The 19,869-nt window shown below is 39.5% G+C and overlaps 3 protein-coding genes across 5 annotated transcripts in view; 2 read left to right on the top strand and 1 right to left on the bottom strand.

Annotated features, from left to right (window-relative positions):
• Positions 1-2,299: 2,299 nt before the first annotated feature.
• LOC114152456 (kinesin heavy chain-like) lies at positions 2,300-5,888 on the top strand. Of its 2 annotated transcripts, none has more exons than XM_028030349.1 (11): positions 2,300-2,487; positions 2,570-2,728; positions 2,864-2,966; positions 3,051-3,101; positions 4,176-4,229; positions 4,322-4,375; positions 4,464-4,523; positions 4,612-4,676; positions 4,797-4,848; positions 5,465-5,514; positions 5,591-5,888. In XM_028030349.1, the coding sequence occupies exons 1-11, from the start codon at positions 2,441-2,443 to the stop codon at positions 5,805-5,807; spliced, it is 912 nt and encodes a 303-aa protein (XP_027886150.1). In that variant the 5' UTR covers positions 2,300-2,440; the 3' UTR covers positions 5,808-5,888. The 2 variants fall into 2 exon arrangements, with proteins under 2 accessions (XP_027886150.1, XP_027886151.1); XM_028030350.1 differs by having other exon boundaries at positions 2,327-2,487; positions 4,797-4,842.
• Positions 5,889-9,905: 4,017 nt separating this feature from the next.
• ptrh2 (peptidyl-tRNA hydrolase 2) lies at positions 9,906-11,756 on the top strand. The gene is made up of 2 exons (XM_028030351.1): positions 9,906-10,046; positions 10,909-11,756. The coding sequence occupies exon 2, from the start codon at positions 10,916-10,918 to the stop codon at positions 11,426-11,428; it is 513 nt and encodes a 170-aa protein (XP_027886152.1). The 5' UTR covers positions 9,906-10,046; positions 10,909-10,915; the 3' UTR covers positions 11,429-11,756.
• Positions 11,757-13,270: 1,514 nt separating this feature from the next.
• The window catches only part of cltca (clathrin, heavy chain a (Hc)), a 29,960-nt gene continuing 23,361 nt past the window's right edge, over positions 13,271-19,869 (bottom strand). For both annotated transcript variants that reach the window (XM_028030707.1, XM_028030708.1), the window contains 10 exons: positions 19,634-19,826; positions 19,307-19,464; positions 18,947-19,219; positions 18,217-18,534; positions 17,997-18,128; positions 17,791-17,901; positions 17,535-17,705; positions 16,757-16,978; positions 15,034-15,109; positions 13,271-14,576 (listed from right to left, as the gene is read on the bottom strand). In XM_028030707.1, coding sequence (XP_027886508.1) covers positions 14,443-14,576; positions 15,034-15,109; positions 16,757-16,978; positions 17,535-17,705; positions 17,791-17,901; positions 17,997-18,128; positions 18,217-18,534; positions 18,947-19,219; positions 19,307-19,464; positions 19,634-19,826 — 1,788 coding nt within the window. In that variant the 3' untranslated portion in view covers positions 13,271-14,442. The remainder of the gene's footprint in view (positions 14,577-15,033; positions 15,110-16,756; positions 16,979-17,534; positions 17,706-17,790; positions 17,902-17,996; positions 18,129-18,216; positions 18,535-18,946; positions 19,220-19,306; positions 19,465-19,633; positions 19,827-19,869) is intronic.

Below are 19,869 nucleotides of genomic sequence, written 5' to 3'. Positions count from 1 at the left end.
GGAGAGTTGTGAGGACAAAACCACTGATGGCCATAAAGAACATGAAGAGTTTTCTCACGTTAGTCAAAAACAGCTTGATGTCCACAAGACATTTTGCAGAATATTGAGTGGATTGATGGGACAAAGGAGGACAAGGAGTGTGTCCCATTTAACTTGACACGAAACCGACATCATGAACTCTGTTTCCAAAGCAAAATCCTGAGGGAGAATGTCTAGCCATCAGTTTGTAACCTTGAGCAAAAAAACAAGGAAATCTGAAAAGGCAAATAACCATTAAAACATAACTATAATATCGACACTAAAGAACATTCATTCACCTCGGCATGCTGAATGCTTGAAGTGCTTTGCAACCAATTCTCTGATCAATTTCAACGATATGTTTGAACTGATTAACAGAGCACTGGACTTTCTTACCCGTTGATCGTTTGCTCTTCAAGTATGGGGGGGGGAAATTAAAATGACACCATGATGTTACTGCATAACCAACCTACTATACTGGCAAAGTAGAACACATGCCCGAAACAAAAAAGTGGCACAGCGTACCAAACACAGGGGGGAAAAAATACTGCATGTTTAGACTCAAGAGAGGCAGATTTTCAGACAGCTCAACATATGTGGTAGAATAAGAGTGACAACAGCTTTACAGCACTGGATTTATCCAGTTTCTGCAGTGCAGCAGGCCACACCTGGGTTTCATTAAACAAGATCTCAATTCTGATTTTCAAACTTATGGAAAGATGAAACACTGACGAAGGCAATGACTCCTTTATAAGTTTTACCCCATGTGTGCAGAGCGTGCATATTGGGGTCAGCAGAAATGAATATCGTTAACTGTTTGAAAACAAGAAGAGGCTGATATGTGTAGCAAGTGTAGCCCCTGCTGGCTGCCTTGAATCAGTGCCATCCAAATCAGATCAGTTTCCATTTTCTTAGAAATTCCCTGTTATGTGTTCTGAGGATAAATTACTGTAAGGTTGTTGAGTGCATCTGAAATTAGCGTTGGATTTAAAACCGGGCGACTCAGAGCAGAGATCGTTTTTGCAAAAGCTTCAATTCGCCCATATTTTCTTTAGAATTGGCTTTAAATAGGTCAAACTATCTGGTGGTTACAATTTGTTGCATGTGTTTTGGATTGTTCCCCTACTTTAGAGGTCAGGTTTGAAAATGAACATTAATACATAACAATTATAAAACAATGAAAACAAAATGGTATAAAAATATTTATTGCTCGGTTCACTAAAAACATCAAGCTTTTGGCTCTGAATGATCTCTCAACATTTTGTGCTGAATAAAATATAAAGCTAGATTTGAAAAACAACCAGATAGCAAAATATTCAGAGAATGACAGAGAAGGCTACAAAAATACAATTTATTTAATTTAATGTAAAAGAAAAAAATTAAATAAGAGATTTTCACTATGATGTGATCACTTTTTTTTGTTTTGTTTTTTAACATATTTGTGTCCCTTAAAATTGTACAAGATTTGTGTGCAAATTTACCATGGAACTTAAAAGAATTGAGATTTCTAAATATAATTTTCATATTAGAATTACATTCTGAATCATAAATACTGCCATTTTGTTTATTTAAACCAGTCCAAATGTAATGCTGTTGTGTGTTTGAGAGAGCAATGCAGCTTTAATGTTGGAAAACAAAGAAACAAAAAAATAACACAAAAATTTGTTGCAAAATCCACAAACATTTTAAATAAAACTACATAAATGATCAAACTCTCAATACAAGTATAAAAATGACTTAGTCAACATACATATTTCATTTGAGATAAACAAAGTATTTTAAAATTGCATTCATTTCATAGGGTAGTGGAATAAACTCCCCTATAAGATATATGGACAGCCAAATATCCTCTACTGCTGCCACCTACTGGTGTGTCTGTGCTTTACAGTTTCACCATAAACTAAAACATATTTCATTTGACATCAAATCATTGTGTCTTTGTTTCACTCCCACTACACGTGTAGTCTAATTACAGATAATCCTCACTTCCCTCAACAGACGGCAGCGTTAGCTAACACTTGACTCCTTCAACGTAGCTCAACTCAAAGGCTTTTTTTTTAATGCTTGTTAGATTTCATAAGTGAGAATGTTTTAATATAGTGTTCATCAACTGTGCAGCTGTTAAAGCTACCCTGTTGCTGTGGCTGAGCAGTTTATGAAAAACACCCATGTGAGCGCTTATTTTCCATCGTATTAAAAATAGAAAAAGAGTTGATGTTTGGATTGTAACCCAGGGAGATTCATTCGGATTTTTCAGCCATGTTTAAACATCCGAATGCAGCTGTGAGGTCACGGGGAATGGAACCGGGCTCGGTGAAGTCACAGCTCCAAGACAGAGCAGACTGTAATACAGAGAGGTGAACATCAGTCAAGAGTAGGACAGTTCGGTGCACTGTAGACAAACGCAAACCAGAGAAACAAAATGGAGGAAGCTTACATTGTCGTTGATGAAGAGGCTCCCGCCACTGTGTGAGTGCCCGGTGAAACCGTATGCTTGTTTTTTTTTAACTGAATGATGATCAACTTGGATGCATTCTGGTGTTCCATGCAGAGAAATCAAAGACCTTGGTAAACGATATGATCTGGCTTTAAAACAACACAGACTGACAAAGGAGCTCTATGAAAAACTAGTGGATCAAGGCCAAATAACGGAGGAGCTGATGGGAGAACTGGAGCAAGAAAATCAAAACCTGACCAACAAAATGAAAGAGTAAGCAAGAGTAAACTCAATAAAACCTTTTGTTTGGTTGGTTTTCACAGAAACCGTGACATTAAAATGACATAAGAAATCTAGTTTCTATAATGAGCATGATGTTTCTCTTAAAGAACCGTTTATTGTTTTCAGGTTAAAAGAACAGACAGAAAATGAGAAGATATCAATAGAAAAGAATAAAGAACTCATGCGCCAGAAAGATTTAGAAGAGAAAAAAGTTCAGATTAGAGAAATGGTAAGTGATTAACCTGAAATGTGTAAATTACAGTTCTGGCAGACACCAGATTTAATGCTGGTTGTTTGACTTTGTTCTACACAGGAAGATTATCTGGAGAAGATGAAGGAGGAAAATCAACTGCTGGCTGTTGAGGTAGGGGAAGATTTCTCACAAACAAAGTGTTTAGAGAAACTGACATCTGCTAAGGGCTTGGTAAATGCTAACGCAGCATTAAAGAGTGCAGGGAAACCCCCAACAATGTTCATTTAAACATGTAACCAGGGCTGACCCAAGGTCAGTCCACGGCTCCCCTACTCGGCTCCTCTAGACTAGCCAGCAGCAATTAGCGAACACCTGGTGGAACTGTGTTGATCTCTTTATACTCCGTGCAACACTGGAAAAAGAATTATTAAAGGGTTAATAGAGGAGTGACCTCACGACTCCCTGAAGGCGGAGTTTCAGAAAAAGCAGGAGATTTTAAAGAGGCAGAGGCCCGATTTTAAGGCACTAAATTTGTTTAACTGCTTTTAAATATAGTATTTTATAGCTGAAGGTAACAGTTACGTGATTGTGCTACAAAATGGCACTGTGTGCCCAGATAATAATAATACTGCCACTTTAACAATAATCATGCAGGAAAGATTATTTTGTGCACTTTTACCAACTCAATTAATTTAAAACTTACATTTTAGGCAATTTAAAACAATTCATCTGTGCGGAAACTGTCAAATTAAATTTAACAGTATTCTCATTCTCAAACAACAAATATAAAAATGTTAGATCTATTATCCGTGTCAAATTTAACTTTTTGCTATTTCAACTCATTTTCATTTTGCGCCACGGCCGACCGAACGCATTAATAAAACGACCTATAAAACTGTTCAAATATTATAGCTTTCTCTGTAGTCAATAAGCACTTGTTAAAATTAAATAACGCTCAACATATTTTCACATTGATTTCATTTGGCATTATGCAAATCACAGTTGATTTGATAAAATACGTAAACAGCTCTTATCTTGAAGTTCTAGGCAACATAAATAATCATGGCAGCACCAAATTTGGCCCCTAAACAGTGGCCTCAGAAATATATATATATATATATACTGTATATATATATATATATATATATATACTGTATATATGTGTGTGTGCACCTTTGTCTGGCTCTGCCGATGTGAAGTTATTTCCATCCTCTTCTGAAACGCTCTCACTCTGATCTGCTTCAGCTTGAAGAGCTTTCAAAGAACCATCAGGAGGAAACGGCTGAGAATATAATCAAGGTAAACTTTTACTTCATTTCAATTCATGTTTCATATATTATTTTGCCTCTTGGATGGGTCACTTTTGTCCTTTGTTTCACTGAATAATAAAGGAAAACCAGAAGATCCTGGCAGCCCTGCATAACAAAGACACCCAAATAGAGAGAGTAAGAATGATTCTAGTTATGAAAAGTTAATTAGCTTCGCTTTTAACATGACTTAATAAAAACATTAATCTGAATGTCTCTCCATCAGCTGTCTGAGATGGAGGGTGACAAGAAAAAGAAGATAGAAAGATATGCCGGCATCATTGAGGTATCTGATAATTACAATTTTGCGACAGAATCTTTAAATGCTAGATCCGATCATCCCTGTGATGTTTTGACGTTTAATCTTTCTGCAGGAACTCAGAGATGAAATTCACCTCCTGGAGAAAAATCTGAAAGACATTCAGGAGGAACAGATCCTGTGAGTACCGACTCGTCAACTCATAGTGGCAGAACCGGAGAATGAGTTTCTAAAGCTTTGCATTCGACAATCAGCCGAGTTCGTCTCGTCTTCCATCCTGTTTTTCTTTGGTTTTTACAGAACGGTGGTGAAATATGAACCAGGCACAGAGGTCCTACATTCAGTGGTAAAGGTAATACACGACTACAAATCTACATCTATCAAGAAAATCCCTCCTTACTGAGATTATTTGTCTCGAATGGCCGTTTAAAATCATAACCATGTTTCACACTATAACTATAAAAACTTCTTTTTAGTGGGTTGTTATAATTCCTTCTTGTACTTTAGTACTGCAAGTGATCACTGCCTGTAAATATTTATTTACCTGAGAATTAGAACATTTGTAATTAGATTTGTAGAGACGTTACAGCTTTGCATCAGTGTAAGTCAATTTTTAAAAATTTAAAATTGACAAAGCTCTTAGTCTTAATCTGGAAGTTTTGAGATAATTGGATTTTTTAAAATGAGTTCCACTTCATAATTTCTCTTTGGTTTCCCACATCACAATTTGACTAACATTTTAGCAATTATTGAACCTCTGGAGATTGTCATCGTCCTCTTCATGGCTGTCTTTGAGAATTCAAAGTATGACAATCACACACAAAAACATGAAGATGACAGTGTCACTGCTATTTGGCCTGTAACTCACTTTCAGTGTTTTAAAGTAGACCTGATGGATGTCCACATGTCAAAGCACTGACACCGCTAACATGTGAAGCCAATGCTGCAATCTGCTGTTGTCTTTACAGGAAGAAGATTACTACAAGGATGACTTGATTTCTGTAACCTCAAGAGAATGGTACTTATATGAACCAATACAGACAAAAAAACCCAAATCTAATTAAAATGACTCATTTTAATATATATATTTTTAGTCCGTTCAGCTGGCCGGAGTATGGTGCTAGGATCCTGCAGAGAGGAGTCAAGGCAGCAGGATACATCATTCTCTTTTTCATCTTTTTTGTAGTCATTTTGTTATTCCTGGCGTCTAGCTGCAGAGTTTCTGATTCGAACTGCAACTTGTGGATGGTAGCATTTGAGTTTCTGGAGCCCTACGGAGAACTGAGCTATATTGTTACCCCTGTTTTTTGATCCACATACATGGCATAAGCCATGGGAATGGACAAAAAAGAAATGGGTTAAAATAAAACTGTAATAAAAATTACAGTTTCAGTTGTCTTAGTGCTTTATTTGGTGGTAGAAGATTGATGCACACAAAGAATGTGAGATACACATTCCAGGATTCATACCATTAAATGCTGTTAGAAAAACCACTGAGTAGCTCTGGGTGCGGGAAACAATTTAACAAGAACAGGGTTCAGTTATATATGAAAGAAAAATGTAAACCCACAGAGGAATGCCCAAATATGTCATAAAATGTTTAGGTTTGAGTGTGGTAAAAGTTTTTACCAAAAAAATAAATAAAAAAGGGATAGACATGCACAACCAGAATAGCAAAATTCATTAGGTTGTGGTGTTTGGTGTACAAGATATACACAAAAGTCCAATTTAAACATACAAGAACTAACTAATATAATGAAACCGTTCTGTGGTTACGCTTGTGAAAAAATATTTAGCCTGAAATCAGTTTTAAAACACACATGAACATCCACACAGGAGACAAACTACTCTGTTGCAATGCTTAATATTTACCCAAAAGTCAAACTCATGATTTCAGGAAGCTTCTATCTCTATATCTCTTTGCTATAACCCCTTATAGTCCATACATACATAGTCTTGTACATCTGTAAATAAATATTTATATCTCGTAGAGCACTTCTGGATAGATGCAAACTACATCTCGTTGCTTGTACTTGTGACAGTGCAATGACAATAAAGTTGAATTCTATTCTATTCTATTCTTTTCAACCCACATGTTAAAACAACCACTAAACACAATGGTTGAAAATGAAGACATTTCCAATATACAAGATGGTAAATGTGCAAAACCAGAGTTTTCAGAGGGCCAAGATTCAGCAAAGACTGTTAAGGAGACCAAATTAGACTTTGGCAGATTCACTGGTGGATTTCTCAACAGAGCAGAGAGGATTTCTTACCAATTGTTGGCAGTCACTTTGGGAAAGGAGGCCAAGTTCTCATGGTGATGTGTCTGGAGTGTTTGGGAGGAAGGTAAGCGATGGTGTCCGAGCTCACATGCCAGGAAAAAAAAATATATTTCAGCCGAATTGGGAAGATCCAACTTGAAGACACAGGCGGAGAAAGGCTAAAGAGAATACTTGACACCGGAAAACACGCAGGTGATTCTTGAAACTACCGGTACCTTTAAATCGTTTAGCGGCAAATGATTTTTTTTTTTTATGGGAGTTGGCAAGAAACACCTACTGGTACTCCATACCAGTAAGTGGAGTATTGAGTATTCCCTACTGGCAGTAATACCAGTAGGTGTATTACTGCCACCTACTGGAATGGAGCATGGATCAGGATGGTAAATTTATACTAGACAGATTTATAAATACAAAACAAAACAAATTCACCATTAATTTTATCTTCTTATGGTACCTCAAGAAATGGAAAAGACTTAGAAATAAAGACTTTGTCCAACAGTTCCTGTAAATGACAAACCTGTTTAGTTCTCTCAGATGAATAATTGGTGCAGAACAATAAAACATGTTCCACTGTCTCCTCTTGAAGACAAGTCACATTTTTCAGTAGGATGTTTTCCTCATTTATATATAAAGTATTAATTACACCTGCATGACAAAAATATATTCTGGATGTAGTTGTTTCCATCTTTAAGTTGTTGGGGGGTTTTTTGTCATCATGTCAACTTTCCTTTGAATGCTATAAAGTCACCTGCCTTTTTTTCTTCTCCACACTGTTTCTGTCATCTTCCCTTGACCTGTTTAATTACTGAGTTGCAATGAAGGCACCAAATGATCCTCCTTATATCACTCCTGATGGGGGAATTACCTGCTGGCAGCTGCTCTTCTTTTTCTCCTTCTTCTGTGATCCTTATTGGCAGTTGGCAAACAACAAAATTAGAGCATTACCGCCCCCAACTGGTATGGAGTGTAGACCAGAACATCACTCAGGGGTTATATTCTATGACTGTGTTGATTTAAGACAATGAAATACTTCTAAATAAACTGACTAAATTTAGAGTTTTTTTATTTAGTTGGATAAAAAAAATCTGCACGATAAGAGATGCCCAATGATTGCACATGTGCTTTTAGAGGAAGGCAAACACTCACTTTTACTTTCCTCAACATTCATATTTTTGAGGTTTATTACATTTTTAGGCTGATTAACTAAAAGCACTGTAGTTGGTGATTAATAAAAACAATCCTCAAAAATAAAGCTTGAATAATAATAATGTGAATAGTATAATCCACTTTTCCTAGTGAGATTCTTAAACACCCTCACTTTTCCCACAGTTTGCTCAAAAGTCTGGTCTCTCTTGCACTTACTGTGTTTGGCCCCTCCTCCCTTCTTTTGCTTTTTCTTGAAACCTGACACTGGTTTGTCCGTCCTTAGGTGCCTCCTGCTTTGTGTATATATGGCTCCTACAGTGGGCTTTGTCTGATGTTCAGCTTGTGCTGTGGATACCACACAGATGTTACTTATTTGATGCTCTTAAAAAAACTTGACTTATGTTACAGCCTTAATTCAAATTGTATTAACATTCTTTCTCAAAATTGTACACACAAATACCCCATTATGACAATGTGGTTTTCTTTTCTTTCTTTCTTTTTTTTCTAATTTATTAAAAATAGAAAACAATATACATCAAATTTACAGATTTGATGTCTATTGTTTACCAATTGCCAGTGGTGTGATTGGTCCAGGCTTCCAGCTTTTTCTAAAAACATGAAAGAGTAACGCTTAGCCTGGAGGAGTGGGGGGGTGGGGCAAATAAAGCTTGGCGGGCCGCCAGGCTTATAATACACTGGGGAAAACCCTGTCATTTTGTTGTTGCTGAAATACTGTTATAATAACAAAATAGTAAACCTACATCTATTCATTATCTAAACATGTTCATTCCTGCAGGATCGTGAGGGGAGCTGATGCCTGTCTCCAGCGGTCATCGGGCAAAAGGCGGGGTTGCCATTCCACCTCAGGGCTACTAACGAACAGTAGCAATGAAATAATAACAACAGTGATAATAAATAGCTACTCAAGATTCGGGTCACAAATAACCAGTGTGGTAAAAGTTATTAATATCTTTAAAAGACAACATTATATTATCTTGTATGCTTAATTCTAAATTATCCTTGAAGACATAAAACAAATTGCGTTCACTATTTTTACTGACCAAAATGAGGTAAAACCTCAAAGCAAAGATTGATGCAGTTTTAGACAGCAGAGGATCACTAACTCAGAAGCTCTGGGAGAGAAATGGGATCTTTGTTTTTATAAAAATCAGACTAGTAACACTTTATTTGACTGGGTGTGCATAAGGCTGACATGACACTGTCATAAAGATGAAGGAGTCTATGAATGTGTGATTGTTGTCATGAAGTGTCATTCAGTAAATAATGACACTTTTCATACAAAGTTGCTCTAAAAGTTGCATTGAAAGTCCATTAATAGTGCCAATTTTGTATTAAAGTGCCATTATTTACAGAATCATGCAAAGCTGGCACTTTCAATGGACTTTTAATACAACTTTTAGATCAACTTTGCTTTAAAAGTGTCATTTACCAAATGACACGTCATCACAACAGGTGTAGACATTCATAAAGACTCCTTCATGGTCATGACAGATGTTATGTCATGTTTATGGCAGCGTCATGCCAGTCTAATGCACACCCTGTCAAATAAAGTGTTACCATTTATTTATAAATGCTACAAAAGCACCACTAGTTGTTTTGTGCTGCTTTTAGTTGTCCTGAATAAATGTTGGTATTATCTGTACAGTGATCCAAAGAGCTGTGGTGTTAGGCTCATAAGCCCTACAAGCCCAAAAGATGAGTTGCAGAAGCTTCTCTAAAGAGAAATTCAGAGAACTGCCAGTAAAAACTAAAGAGGACAAAAATGAACCAGGAACAAGAGCTGGGAACTTATTCTGAGTTCCATCTACATGCTTGGTTAAACAATGTAAAAGTTAGTTTCGTTTTTAAACATGATACGATTAGATTAAGAGGTTCGGGCTTTGTGGTTTATGTTTGTGAACATGAAAGAGAACAAGAAGAAGATACACTTCCACCTTCAGTCGACGAACTGGAGCTTTAAGACCGGACTGCACAGGTTAAGCAGTAGGGGGCAACATTGCAACGTCAGGGGAAGTCAGCTGCCGCTAAACTCCAGAAGAAGAAGAATCCGCGCGATGAAACTCCTTCCATGCTTTCAGTGCCGCTCATAGAGTCGCAGGTATGAAACATTTTCCGTGTAAATAAGTTCAGCTTACAGTTAACGCTTTAAATCTTTGGAAATACGATCATAGGTGAGAGACGCTCCGGTGTGTGTGGTCTGGAAGCTAACTAGTTAGCTAACTAGCACGGCTAGTTTCTGTTTCAGATCAGCAACTGCTGGTCAATTCATGGACTAGTCCAATCCTTAAAAAGTGTGCTGCTCTGTGTTATCAAATCTGAAATGAACTGAATCGAAGAGAGCTGTAGTTATCTTCAACTCACTGTGATGAACCCCATTCATTAACAGAATCTGCAAGTGGAAATAATAAAAAAATCACTTAATACAATTCACCTTCGGTCATGACAGGCTAGCAATAATAAATCAGCCGTTTAGTTTTCTGTTGGTATAGAACAAACTAGTTCAGGTTTAAAGAAACAAAGTATTATAGTTTATGACCTGGACCAGTTCTAATGTCGAGGAATCACCCCTTATGTAGCTTCCAACTTCTTCTTCTTCGTTGGTGGCACCACCTTTTTAACATATTTAAATGTAGTGTACGTTTTTCTTTATACATGTTTATTAAGGAATGTAGGAACATTGGGTATCTGGAGTAACGGGAAGTAGAATTGAAGCGTTTAAAACTTTTAGCAGATAAATAAAGGATTGATTTATTTACTACCTAACATGAAACAGTAGACTTGTCCAGATCACACAGCGTGACCCCTGGAGCGGAGCTGTTTGGGGACACTTTTTGGTTGTTTTGGACAGCATTTACATCCAGTCCTGATGTTCCTGTTGCCTCCCTGAAGTTGCAGCTTGATCAAAAGCTGCCTGTAATGTAAACTTGAGTGTGTTGTAAGTTTTCTCTAACTGTCTGCAGGCTGAACATGGATGCGCTCTATGGTCCCCTGGGCGTTGCCGCCGGTCTGGGCTGTGGACTCTTCCTCGGCTGGCACCTGCGGACCCGCCTCGGCCCCGCGTCCAAGAGCCTCCTCATGAAATCGGCGGGGAACGGCTCCGGGGAGGCCAGCGTGATGGGAGAAGGCGGGGAGTTCAAGATGGTGCTGGTGGTCCGGAATGACCTGAAGATGGGCAAAGGGAAGGTGGCGGCCCAGTGCTCCCACGCCGCAGTAAGCGCTTACAAGCAGGTTCAACGCAGGAGCCCCGAGTTGCTCAGGCAGTGGGAGTACTGCGGCCAGCCGAAGGTGGTGGTGAAGGCGCCGGACGAGGACACCCTGATAAACTTGCTGGGCCGAGCCAGGGAGGTGGGACTCACCGTCAGCCTCATCCAGGATGCAGGAAGGACTCAAATCGCACCCGGCTCTCGCACCGTGCTGGGAATCGGTCCCGGTCCGGCCGAGCTGGTGGACAGCGTCACCGGAGACTTGAAGCTCTACTAAAATGTTGTCATTCTGAACGTAGACTGTGAAGTCAGTACTGGAATTACATGTCGTTTCCACAACAGGACGTGATTGCAGATGTTTGCTAAATAAACAAACTAATGGGCTCAACATACAGTCATTTGTCTTGCCAAAGTTGCACCGATCCAGTTCTGATACCAATGCAGACATGAGGTGCTTTGGTATCTTCTGAGTGCTGAATTGGCTTAGTGTTTGTTTTTTAGCACAAACTGTTTTTAATATAGAAACAAACGCTGGTCTCATCAGTTTTTCAGGTTTCCATGAACTAATTACAAAGAAATTCCATAATAAATGTACCAGAAATCTTTTCAGACCTATTTTTCTTATTTGGTTGGAAACTATAAATACACTGCTCAAAAAAATAAAGGGAACACTTAAACAGGTGTTTAACACTGAAAGTGTTCCCTTTATTTTTTTTGAGCAGTATATATTTTTAATGACTTATATTTTTCAAAGATTACAAATTGTCTTTATTTCAGTCATGTGACATAACGAGTCACATTTTAACAGGGCAGAATTAGGGCAGGAATGGCTCTTTGAATAATAATGGTTGCACAACATTGGTCGAGTCTTGGTACTGAAAATAAAATAATCAAAGAAACCTCTAAACTATGGAAGGCTATTTGGGCCACTGGGAAAAGAATCTGATTAATGCTATGCAAAAATGCACAGAAGACATAAATGGTGGCTTTACCCAAACATCAGTAAGTCATATTTTTTTATTTCTTTGCCTACACTGACATGAAGTCAAAGCTTTGAGATTAAGGTGACAACCATTTTTTACTTCCAGCACATTCCCCCATGTACCAGCAGAGGGCATGAGATCCCTATATTTATATTTTTCTGGAGGTAGCTGGGAGTAAAAGTTTTGTGCGCCATCCTGGGATTAGCGTCATTTATTACCGTAATTTCAAAAGCAGTACACATCAAGTGTTTCTGTTAATTTTTAAGAATATGTCTTAAAGGACATGAAACCAGAAATATTTATCAGAAAATGATACAAGAGCAATACAAAAGTATGATCTAAAAATATCAGGAAAAGTGCTAGCTCCCACTGGAAGGATGAACCACAAAAATGTCAATTCTGAAGAAGCTGGTTATTCACAATACACTGAATCCACACACGATTATTGGAGAGTTGAGTGGAAGGAAAAAAAGTGTCACAGAAAAAGCACAAGCAACAACATCTTTTGAGAAAACTGAAGCAACACCAATTCTAGTTTGAGGCAAAATTCACAAGATTAAGAGTTTTAAGACAAAACCATTTATCCAGACATTTTAGAGCACTTCCTGCTTCCTTCTGCTTTTTAGCTTTATTGCAATGCTGATTATTTTCCAGCAAGACTTGGCCCCTGTCCACACCATCAAGGCACCCAATACTGCTTGAGTGACCAATGTCCTCTATTGGCCACCATATTGGTTTAACCTTAAAGAGAACCTATAATGTACTCAAAACAAAAAAAAATGCAACACCAAACCCAACACCACATCTATCAAAGCAACCTGGACTTCCTGAACACATCAGGCTGATTTTCTCCATGCCACATCGATTAATTCATGCAAGCCCTGAATAAAATACTGAACAAAGCTTCCAGTAGCTCAACAATGCACAAGTGATTTTTTAGGTTTTCATAAGCTGCAAACCAGAACCATCTGCATTTGAAATTCATAGTAAACTTCAGAGTATTAACGTAATAATCGGATGCATAACTAATCCTAGTTTCGGTTTAAGAGCACATTGTTGGAATCGCACCACCAAATATTAGCTACAAAAGAAAACACACTGGTTAGAAAAACTAAAACAAGAAACCATGACGCCACTCTTGACAAACAAAGCCTTTATTTTATTTTAAGTGGAAACAAAACCGCTCTTTCATTCATTATGATCCTGATTATGCACAATCAAGTATCGTAAGTGCACAATTTAAATCTAAGGTAATTTAGATAAGAATATAAGGAGTTAATGATTGATTTTTCTGTATACAAGCAAGCCTTTAGTAAAAATGTCAAAGCCCCCCCCGCCCACGTTTCGACATCGTTTCAGATTTGGATGAGTAGGTCAACTGAAAACATTAAATGCAACCCCACAACGGTACACAAGAAGAAAGTGTGGAGCAAAGAAAAAAAAAAAAGAAAGAAAAAAGTCTCCTGCATAATTGGCAACAGCGACCAAACTGATGCAAACCGGAGTAGGACAGGGGCACGTTAGTCACACACACACAGGTCTGCAGTCCCTCCTGAGGAAGAATGGTCCCGTGTTAAAGCAGTGTGTAAAGCACATGGAAATGTTTTCTGAGAAGAACCGAGTTTAGAGACTTCTGCATAGGCTTTTGCTGGAAAGAATCAAACTTTCCTGTACATCGTATGTAAATAAGTCTTAGATTTTCTTCAACCAAACAGCCCTGAAGAGCGAGCGCATGGGGACCAGTAAAACGTAGTGTTTTCAGGATTATAGTCATGAAAGCAGCAGTCTGATGTTGCGAGAAAAACAAAACAAAAAAAAACACAGAAGCAAGTTTTGGTGTCTGAATATACTACAATTCAACGCATTGTACAGTCGGACAAAAACGAAGCTGCTCACACGAGGACAGGAAAAGGTTCTACATTATCTTCTCACTAGAGTGCAAAATCAGATGCTTCACAACAGACCGTAAATCTGAGAAGAGAACTGGCTCTCCTCACAAGCCCACCCATTGTACATTAACCATGTCCCCATTCAAATAAAATACAAGAAAATTAATCTAGTCAATACGGAATGTGAGAAAATTAATCTGATTTAATCTTTTTGACAAACTGGGGGGGAAAAAAACAAACTGAGTCCTTCATGACAGTTTCAAACAAAGGAAACGTAAAAAAGAAAAAAAAAAAGTAATAGTTTGTCAGTATCATCTCCCCACTCCTAGTAGAGGGCAGAGAGGCGATAATAAAGATGTGGTGAAGGACTGTTGGAAGATGGATGGAGCCTGGATGTGGACAGACAGGAGGCGGGGTCTTCACATGCCGTAGCCGAAGCCTGGCTGAGCTGCTGGCTGGGCGTAGCCTGCAGGGGCCTGGTAGCCGTAGCCGTAAGCTTGCTGTGGGGCCACGGGGACGCTGGGGCCTGCTGTCAGCATCAGCTGAGGTGTTCCTGAAAAAAAAGAAGAAAAAAAACTCATCTAAACTGTTTTACTATATACCAGTTTATGACATACTAGCCATCTTTTTTTTTTTTTTTTTAACCAACTTGTTTTATAAGGTTAAATTTAAGGATTTCGCCCAGTGTAGCTTGGTGGGCAACCAGGCTTTACTTGCCCCACCAGGCTAAGTGTAGTTTGTTGATTTGAAAAAGGTTTTTTATACACCAGTAACAAAGACATATTAAGATAGGTTTAAATTATGATGCCTGTTTGTGCACTTCTGAATTTGTGTCTTAATATTTCTAAACAAAAACACAGTGGGCTGCTGGTAGACTGCCCAGCACGCAGACCACCAGTCTTTCCAGGTTTCCTGGGGGGAAAGCCTGAATTTCAATTGAAAATCCTGGATAAGAAAGACCAGCAGGAGATGAGTAAGGCGCTCTCGTCGACGGGGATCACAGCCTTTACCGTAGACGATGGGTTGCGTCTCTGTTGCCTGCTCCTCCTCTTTTCTTACGGATTCTGAGGTTTCAAGCTTGTCGACCTGCATTGCAGAGAAATAAATATTTAGTGCCAAGTCTAAATGCGTTGCATATTTATAAAAATAAAAAAAAATGCCGACATGCTAGAAATGGGAAAATGAGTATATACATAGCAAATATTTTAGATATTTCTTCATCAAGTTTTGTATTGTCCTCCAGGCTCCATCACACTATTTTTAGATTAGTACTCAGATTCTTCTGATTTGGTGTTAAATACCAATAAGCTCATAGTGTTGGATTTTAACATTCATGTAGACAAAGTGTAACCTTTAATATTACATTACAACTCAATTGACTTTGCTTAAAATATCCAGACCTACAAATTTTTGTCTTCATAATCTAGACCCTGTGCAGAAATATGGCAGAGTGTGAACAGTTTTTCCCATTATTCCTTAATGTAAAGAAAAGAAATTGATATACAATAGTTCAAACTCTTGGTGAAATGAGGGCAGGAATTGCTGAAGTAGAGCCTAATCTCATGCATTTTTGTTCAACTTTAACAGCAAAGCTTCTAATAGTCTGTGCCAGTCTCCATTTCTGGTGGATAAAACACCATGTACAGATGTCCAACCACCACAACATAGTCAAAATATTTTCCAAACTGCCTGACACAGGAAAAGATTTGTCAGAACAAAAACAAACAAAAAAAAAAATCTTCAAGCAGCAAGTCAGAAGCAGCAAAAAGCAAAACGTGTCCTGAGAGGACGAGCAGCAGCACAAGCAATACGATACACTAAACATCTTCACATCCACATTCAGTTTGTCCATGCCTATAACATATGCCGACTGTCACTTGAGGCAGTCCCATGCGGGACACACTGCTGGTCATATTAAAGCTGCAGTGTGGTGAGGCCAGCTGTCCAGGTGCTTCCAACTGTCTACTGCTATGTTTCAACAAGACATGCGTCCTAGTTAGCAGTAGACCCATGTTAAACTCTCCCAAAAGCTTTTACTCAACTCTCTGGGAGAAAATGCTCTTTTTAGGCTTTCTAGAGTTAAAAATTACACCAAATAGTTAAACTGTTAAAGTGAATTTTCAACAAAACTTCACTCAGCTGAGCAGAATTATGTCCAGCTCTTTTTCTTATGCTCTCCACTACATCTCTGAGGTTTTCTTCTGGGACTGAAGCATTTCTTAAAACACTGCAGTGGAGTGATAATGTTAAAGCTAAAACCATGCACACTAAGGGCTGCAATCTCCCGAGCAAAAACCGTGTTCAGCTTTCACCTTTTCCTTAACCGCTTCAACCTGTGAGGGGAAAGGTGCGGCACAGGAGATCAAGATTAAATATCGCCTTTTATTTAAAGACAGCAGTTCTGACATGTTAAAAAGGTGTATTTTTTTTAAAGACATGCACCAATCAGGATTTTCTGATTTTGTTTGGCCTGATCTGGTGATTCTGACCTTCTGACAAATTTAGCAGATTTCAATCAAATAAAATTTAACAAAAAAACATGGGAGTTTTTGTGTCTTAATGTATTTTAGAATTGGAAAAACAAAAAAATAGTTCTTGACCTACCAATATTGGATCAGAGCACATCAAAGTTAAATGGCCCCACTGAGCACCTGATCCGATTGGTGCATCTCGTTTTTTTTTTTTAAACTGCTGTTCTGGTGCTTTGATAAATGCACAGGTCTTCCCTCATACCTTGGAGAGGTACTCCCTCATGACCTGAATGAAGTATGGCATAGAAAAGTCCATGATGTTGTGCCTCCAGGAGGTCTCCAGCACCACGTCGGGCCGCAGCAGGTCATAGCAGGAGAAAAGGCAGGCGGCGAAACACTCCCTCTTGTTTTCCTGCAGGAACCAGGACAGCAACTCCTCTGCCAGCTCCACGTCTTTGGATTCTGATGCGTACAGCATGGCGTCCTATCAGAGAGACGACGTGGAAAAACTCATTAAGTTTATTTGTATTTATTAATGTTCCAGTTATGAGTCAAAGGCAACTCTAAACGGGTGGGTTTTTAGCCTCGGCTTTTAGGAACTCTGTTTCAGCTGTTTTGCAGTTTTCTGCAAGTTTGTTCCAGATTAAAAGAGCATAAAAACTGAACGGCTCTTTATGTTTGGTTCTGGAGATGCAGAGCAGAGTAGACCAGAAGACCTGACTGGTCTGGAAGGTATGACAACAGCAGATCTTGAAAGCATTATTTCATTAAGTCATTCAGTGATTTATAAGCTAGCAACAGTATTTTAAAGTCTATTCTTTGAGCTACAAGGAGGCAGTGTGAGGACCTTAAAAGTGGGATAATGTGCTTTATCTTCCTAGTTTTAGTCAGAACGCGAGCAGCAGCGTTCTGATCAGCTGCCTTGACTTTTTTTTTTTTTAATCAGTCCATATCTCCTTTTTCCAAAAAACTAATTTCTCAACGGTCAGTACAAAGGTCGCCTAAACTAATTCCAGGAAAAAAGCGAGTAGAAGCAGCACCTTGTAGAGCTTGTCCTTCTTGCACAGCTCCACGCTCTGTTTCCAGCGGTTGTTGCCTTTGAAGAGGTAGGCAGCGATTCTTCTGAACTCAATCAGCTCGTGTTTCTCCAGGCGCTGGGCCAGCGAGATGTTGTCAAAGTTGTCGTAGGCATCTATTGACGTCCTCAGAGCCTGAAACGAGCGGCAAATTGAGCTTAACAGTTGAATTTTTTTAAAAAATAAACCGAAATCACACTGTGAGGTCAGTCGAACTCACCTGATAGTCCTCTTCTGTGATGAAGAGGTTGTTAAGTGCTTCATTGACAGATTTGTTGTTGTGGTTCTGTACTGAGCGGAGGTATGACTTGACCAGAGGCAGCTGTTTCACCTGAAAACACACGCACACACACGTTCAACATTGATGGCACATATAACTCAGAAAAACGACTGGACCTTGGTGTGTGTTTATCAGCTTCAAAGTACCTTAGCGAAGAAGTTTACAGCACGAGAGTGATCCAGTCTAGGTGAGAGCACCATCAGCAAATCATTCAGTAACAAAGGCTTGAACTCCAGGTAGAACTGGACGGCTTTGTAGTACAGTTCTACGTTGGCCACCTACACATGATGCAGATTGAAAGGTTTTTAGAAAATCCACTCCAAGACGACTAAAATTTAGATATTTCTCAATCTGACCAAGCCGTACTTTGGTGATGATGTCTTTGAACTGGCCCTCCTTCCAGGCGTCTGTTGGGTGATTCATCATGGTGATGATGGCGTTGTCAAACTCCTCATACTTATCGTAAAGGAAGACCAGCTCGGCCCACAGGTGCGCCTGCTCTGCCGCTCTCAGGACCTTCGGAATGTTAACTCGGGACCAGAACAGCTCCAGATGCTCCCTCATCTTCTGGGGTTTGAACTTTGAGTACAGGATGGCCAGCTCTGTGAACATGCCCATGTGAGCGCGCTCCAGGCCCAGCGCCGCCTCCAGCATGGTGATCAACTCCTCAAAGTAGCCGCGATCCTGAGGGAGACGTGAGGATGAAGGTAAGGGACGCACTGATCCACTTTTCTCACTTCCGATACAAACATCGCAGGTTTAGTATCGGCCGATATCAAGCAGATACAGGAAAACAGTGCTGAATTTACTTGCGGCATTTAATAAAAAAAAAAAAAAAGAACATAAATGTACTGATCACAACTTTGATAACTGTGGGCCATTATAGCAACACTTAAATACACCAATAGCTTCACAAACTTAGTCAGACATGCAAGTCAGCTCAATTAGTCAGTGTAAAATAAACTGAAAAAAAAAGATAGGTTTACTACTTTGGTCAAACGTGGCTGATGCAGATATTAATATCGTATCAGTGCATCTCTAATAAGGACGCTTTCATAATGAAGCGTAAAGGTTAAATAAGTCTGACATCACCTACCTGGTAATAGTTGATGAGCTCCTCCAGCTCGTCAGCATGCACCACTATGTGGAGGCCGCACATCTGGGCCAGTCTGAACTCCTGGCCGTCCACGCAGGCGAAGCACACCTCCTTCCAGGTGCGGGTGCTGTTGGCCTTGCGGGCCCCGTCCACAGCGGCTTGGTACTCTCCCAAGTGCACCAGAGTGGAAGCCAGGCGGCCGAAGTTGGAGACGTTGTTGTAAAGCAGTTTGGCCGCTTCGTACATTTTCTCGTCGTAGCAGCGGTCGCCGACCTGGAAAACGATGGCGTAAAGGTCCAGGGTTTAAATGTGGATCGGGCAAAGAAGGGAGACTGTGTCGTGTGTCGGAGCAAGCTTGACCTGCTGAATGTGAGCGTTGTTGGGTCCGTTGATGAATTCCTCGAGTTCGGCCAGGCGGTTAGTTTTGGCCAAGGCAAAGATCAACTCTGTCTCCACGTATGACTCACGAGCCTTCTTGCGAGCCATCTGGAGGAACTTGACGAGATCCTCCCAGTTACCTGGAAACATATTTACATGATGGACCAAGTTAACCCCAAAAAATATATATTTTAGTTTTGGCTGTGTGCTTATTGTCCTGCTGGAAAGGGAACCAGTTGATTGTTTAAACACGAGGTTCAACATGGCTGCTTCTGTGAGATTGTACTTATTCTAGATTATCCTACTTACCGCTCTTATCAGCTGCCTGGACCACCTCCATGTATGCAGACGGGTCGTCAGCTTTGATGTAAGAATCAATGGCTTCTTTAACCAGCTCCTTCTGGAGCTGAGCCTTGGCCAGCTGGCTCCACACAGCAGGCTCATTGCAGCGTTCTGCAAACTCATAGGCCCGGTCCAGGTTGCCGATATGCTCGATGAGCACCTAAGGAGGAGGGGAAACAAAGAAAGAGAACAATTGTAAGCCT

Source organism: Xiphophorus couchianus, chromosome 11 (genome assembly GCF_001444195.1).
Source record: "Xiphophorus couchianus chromosome 11, X_couchianus-1.0, whole genome shotgun sequence".
Classification (NCBI taxonomy): domain Eukaryota; kingdom Metazoa; phylum Chordata; class Actinopteri; order Cyprinodontiformes; family Poeciliidae; genus Xiphophorus; species Xiphophorus couchianus.
The sequence above is the reverse complement of the archived record's forward strand: the minus strand, read 5'-3'. Positions and strand labels throughout refer to the sequence as shown.

Bases quoted from the DNA above. Each gene is read 5' to 3' on its own strand.
- LOC114152456 (XM_028030349.1), top strand. From the start codon at position 2,441: ATGGAGGAAGCTTACATTGTCGTTGATGAAGAGGCTCCCGCCACTGT. The intron at 2,967-3,050 runs GTAAGTGATTAA...TGTTCTACACAG, and splicing joins AAGTTCAGATTAGAGAAATG to GAAGATTATCTGGAGAAGAT. The intron at 3,102-4,175 runs GTAGGGGAAGAT...GATCTGCTTCAG, and splicing joins ATCAACTGCTGGCTGTTGAG to CTTGAAGAGCTTTCAAAGAA.
- ptrh2 (XM_028030351.1), top strand. From the start codon at position 10,916: ATGGATGCGCTCTATGGTCCCCTGGGCGTTGCCGCCGGTCTGGGCTGT.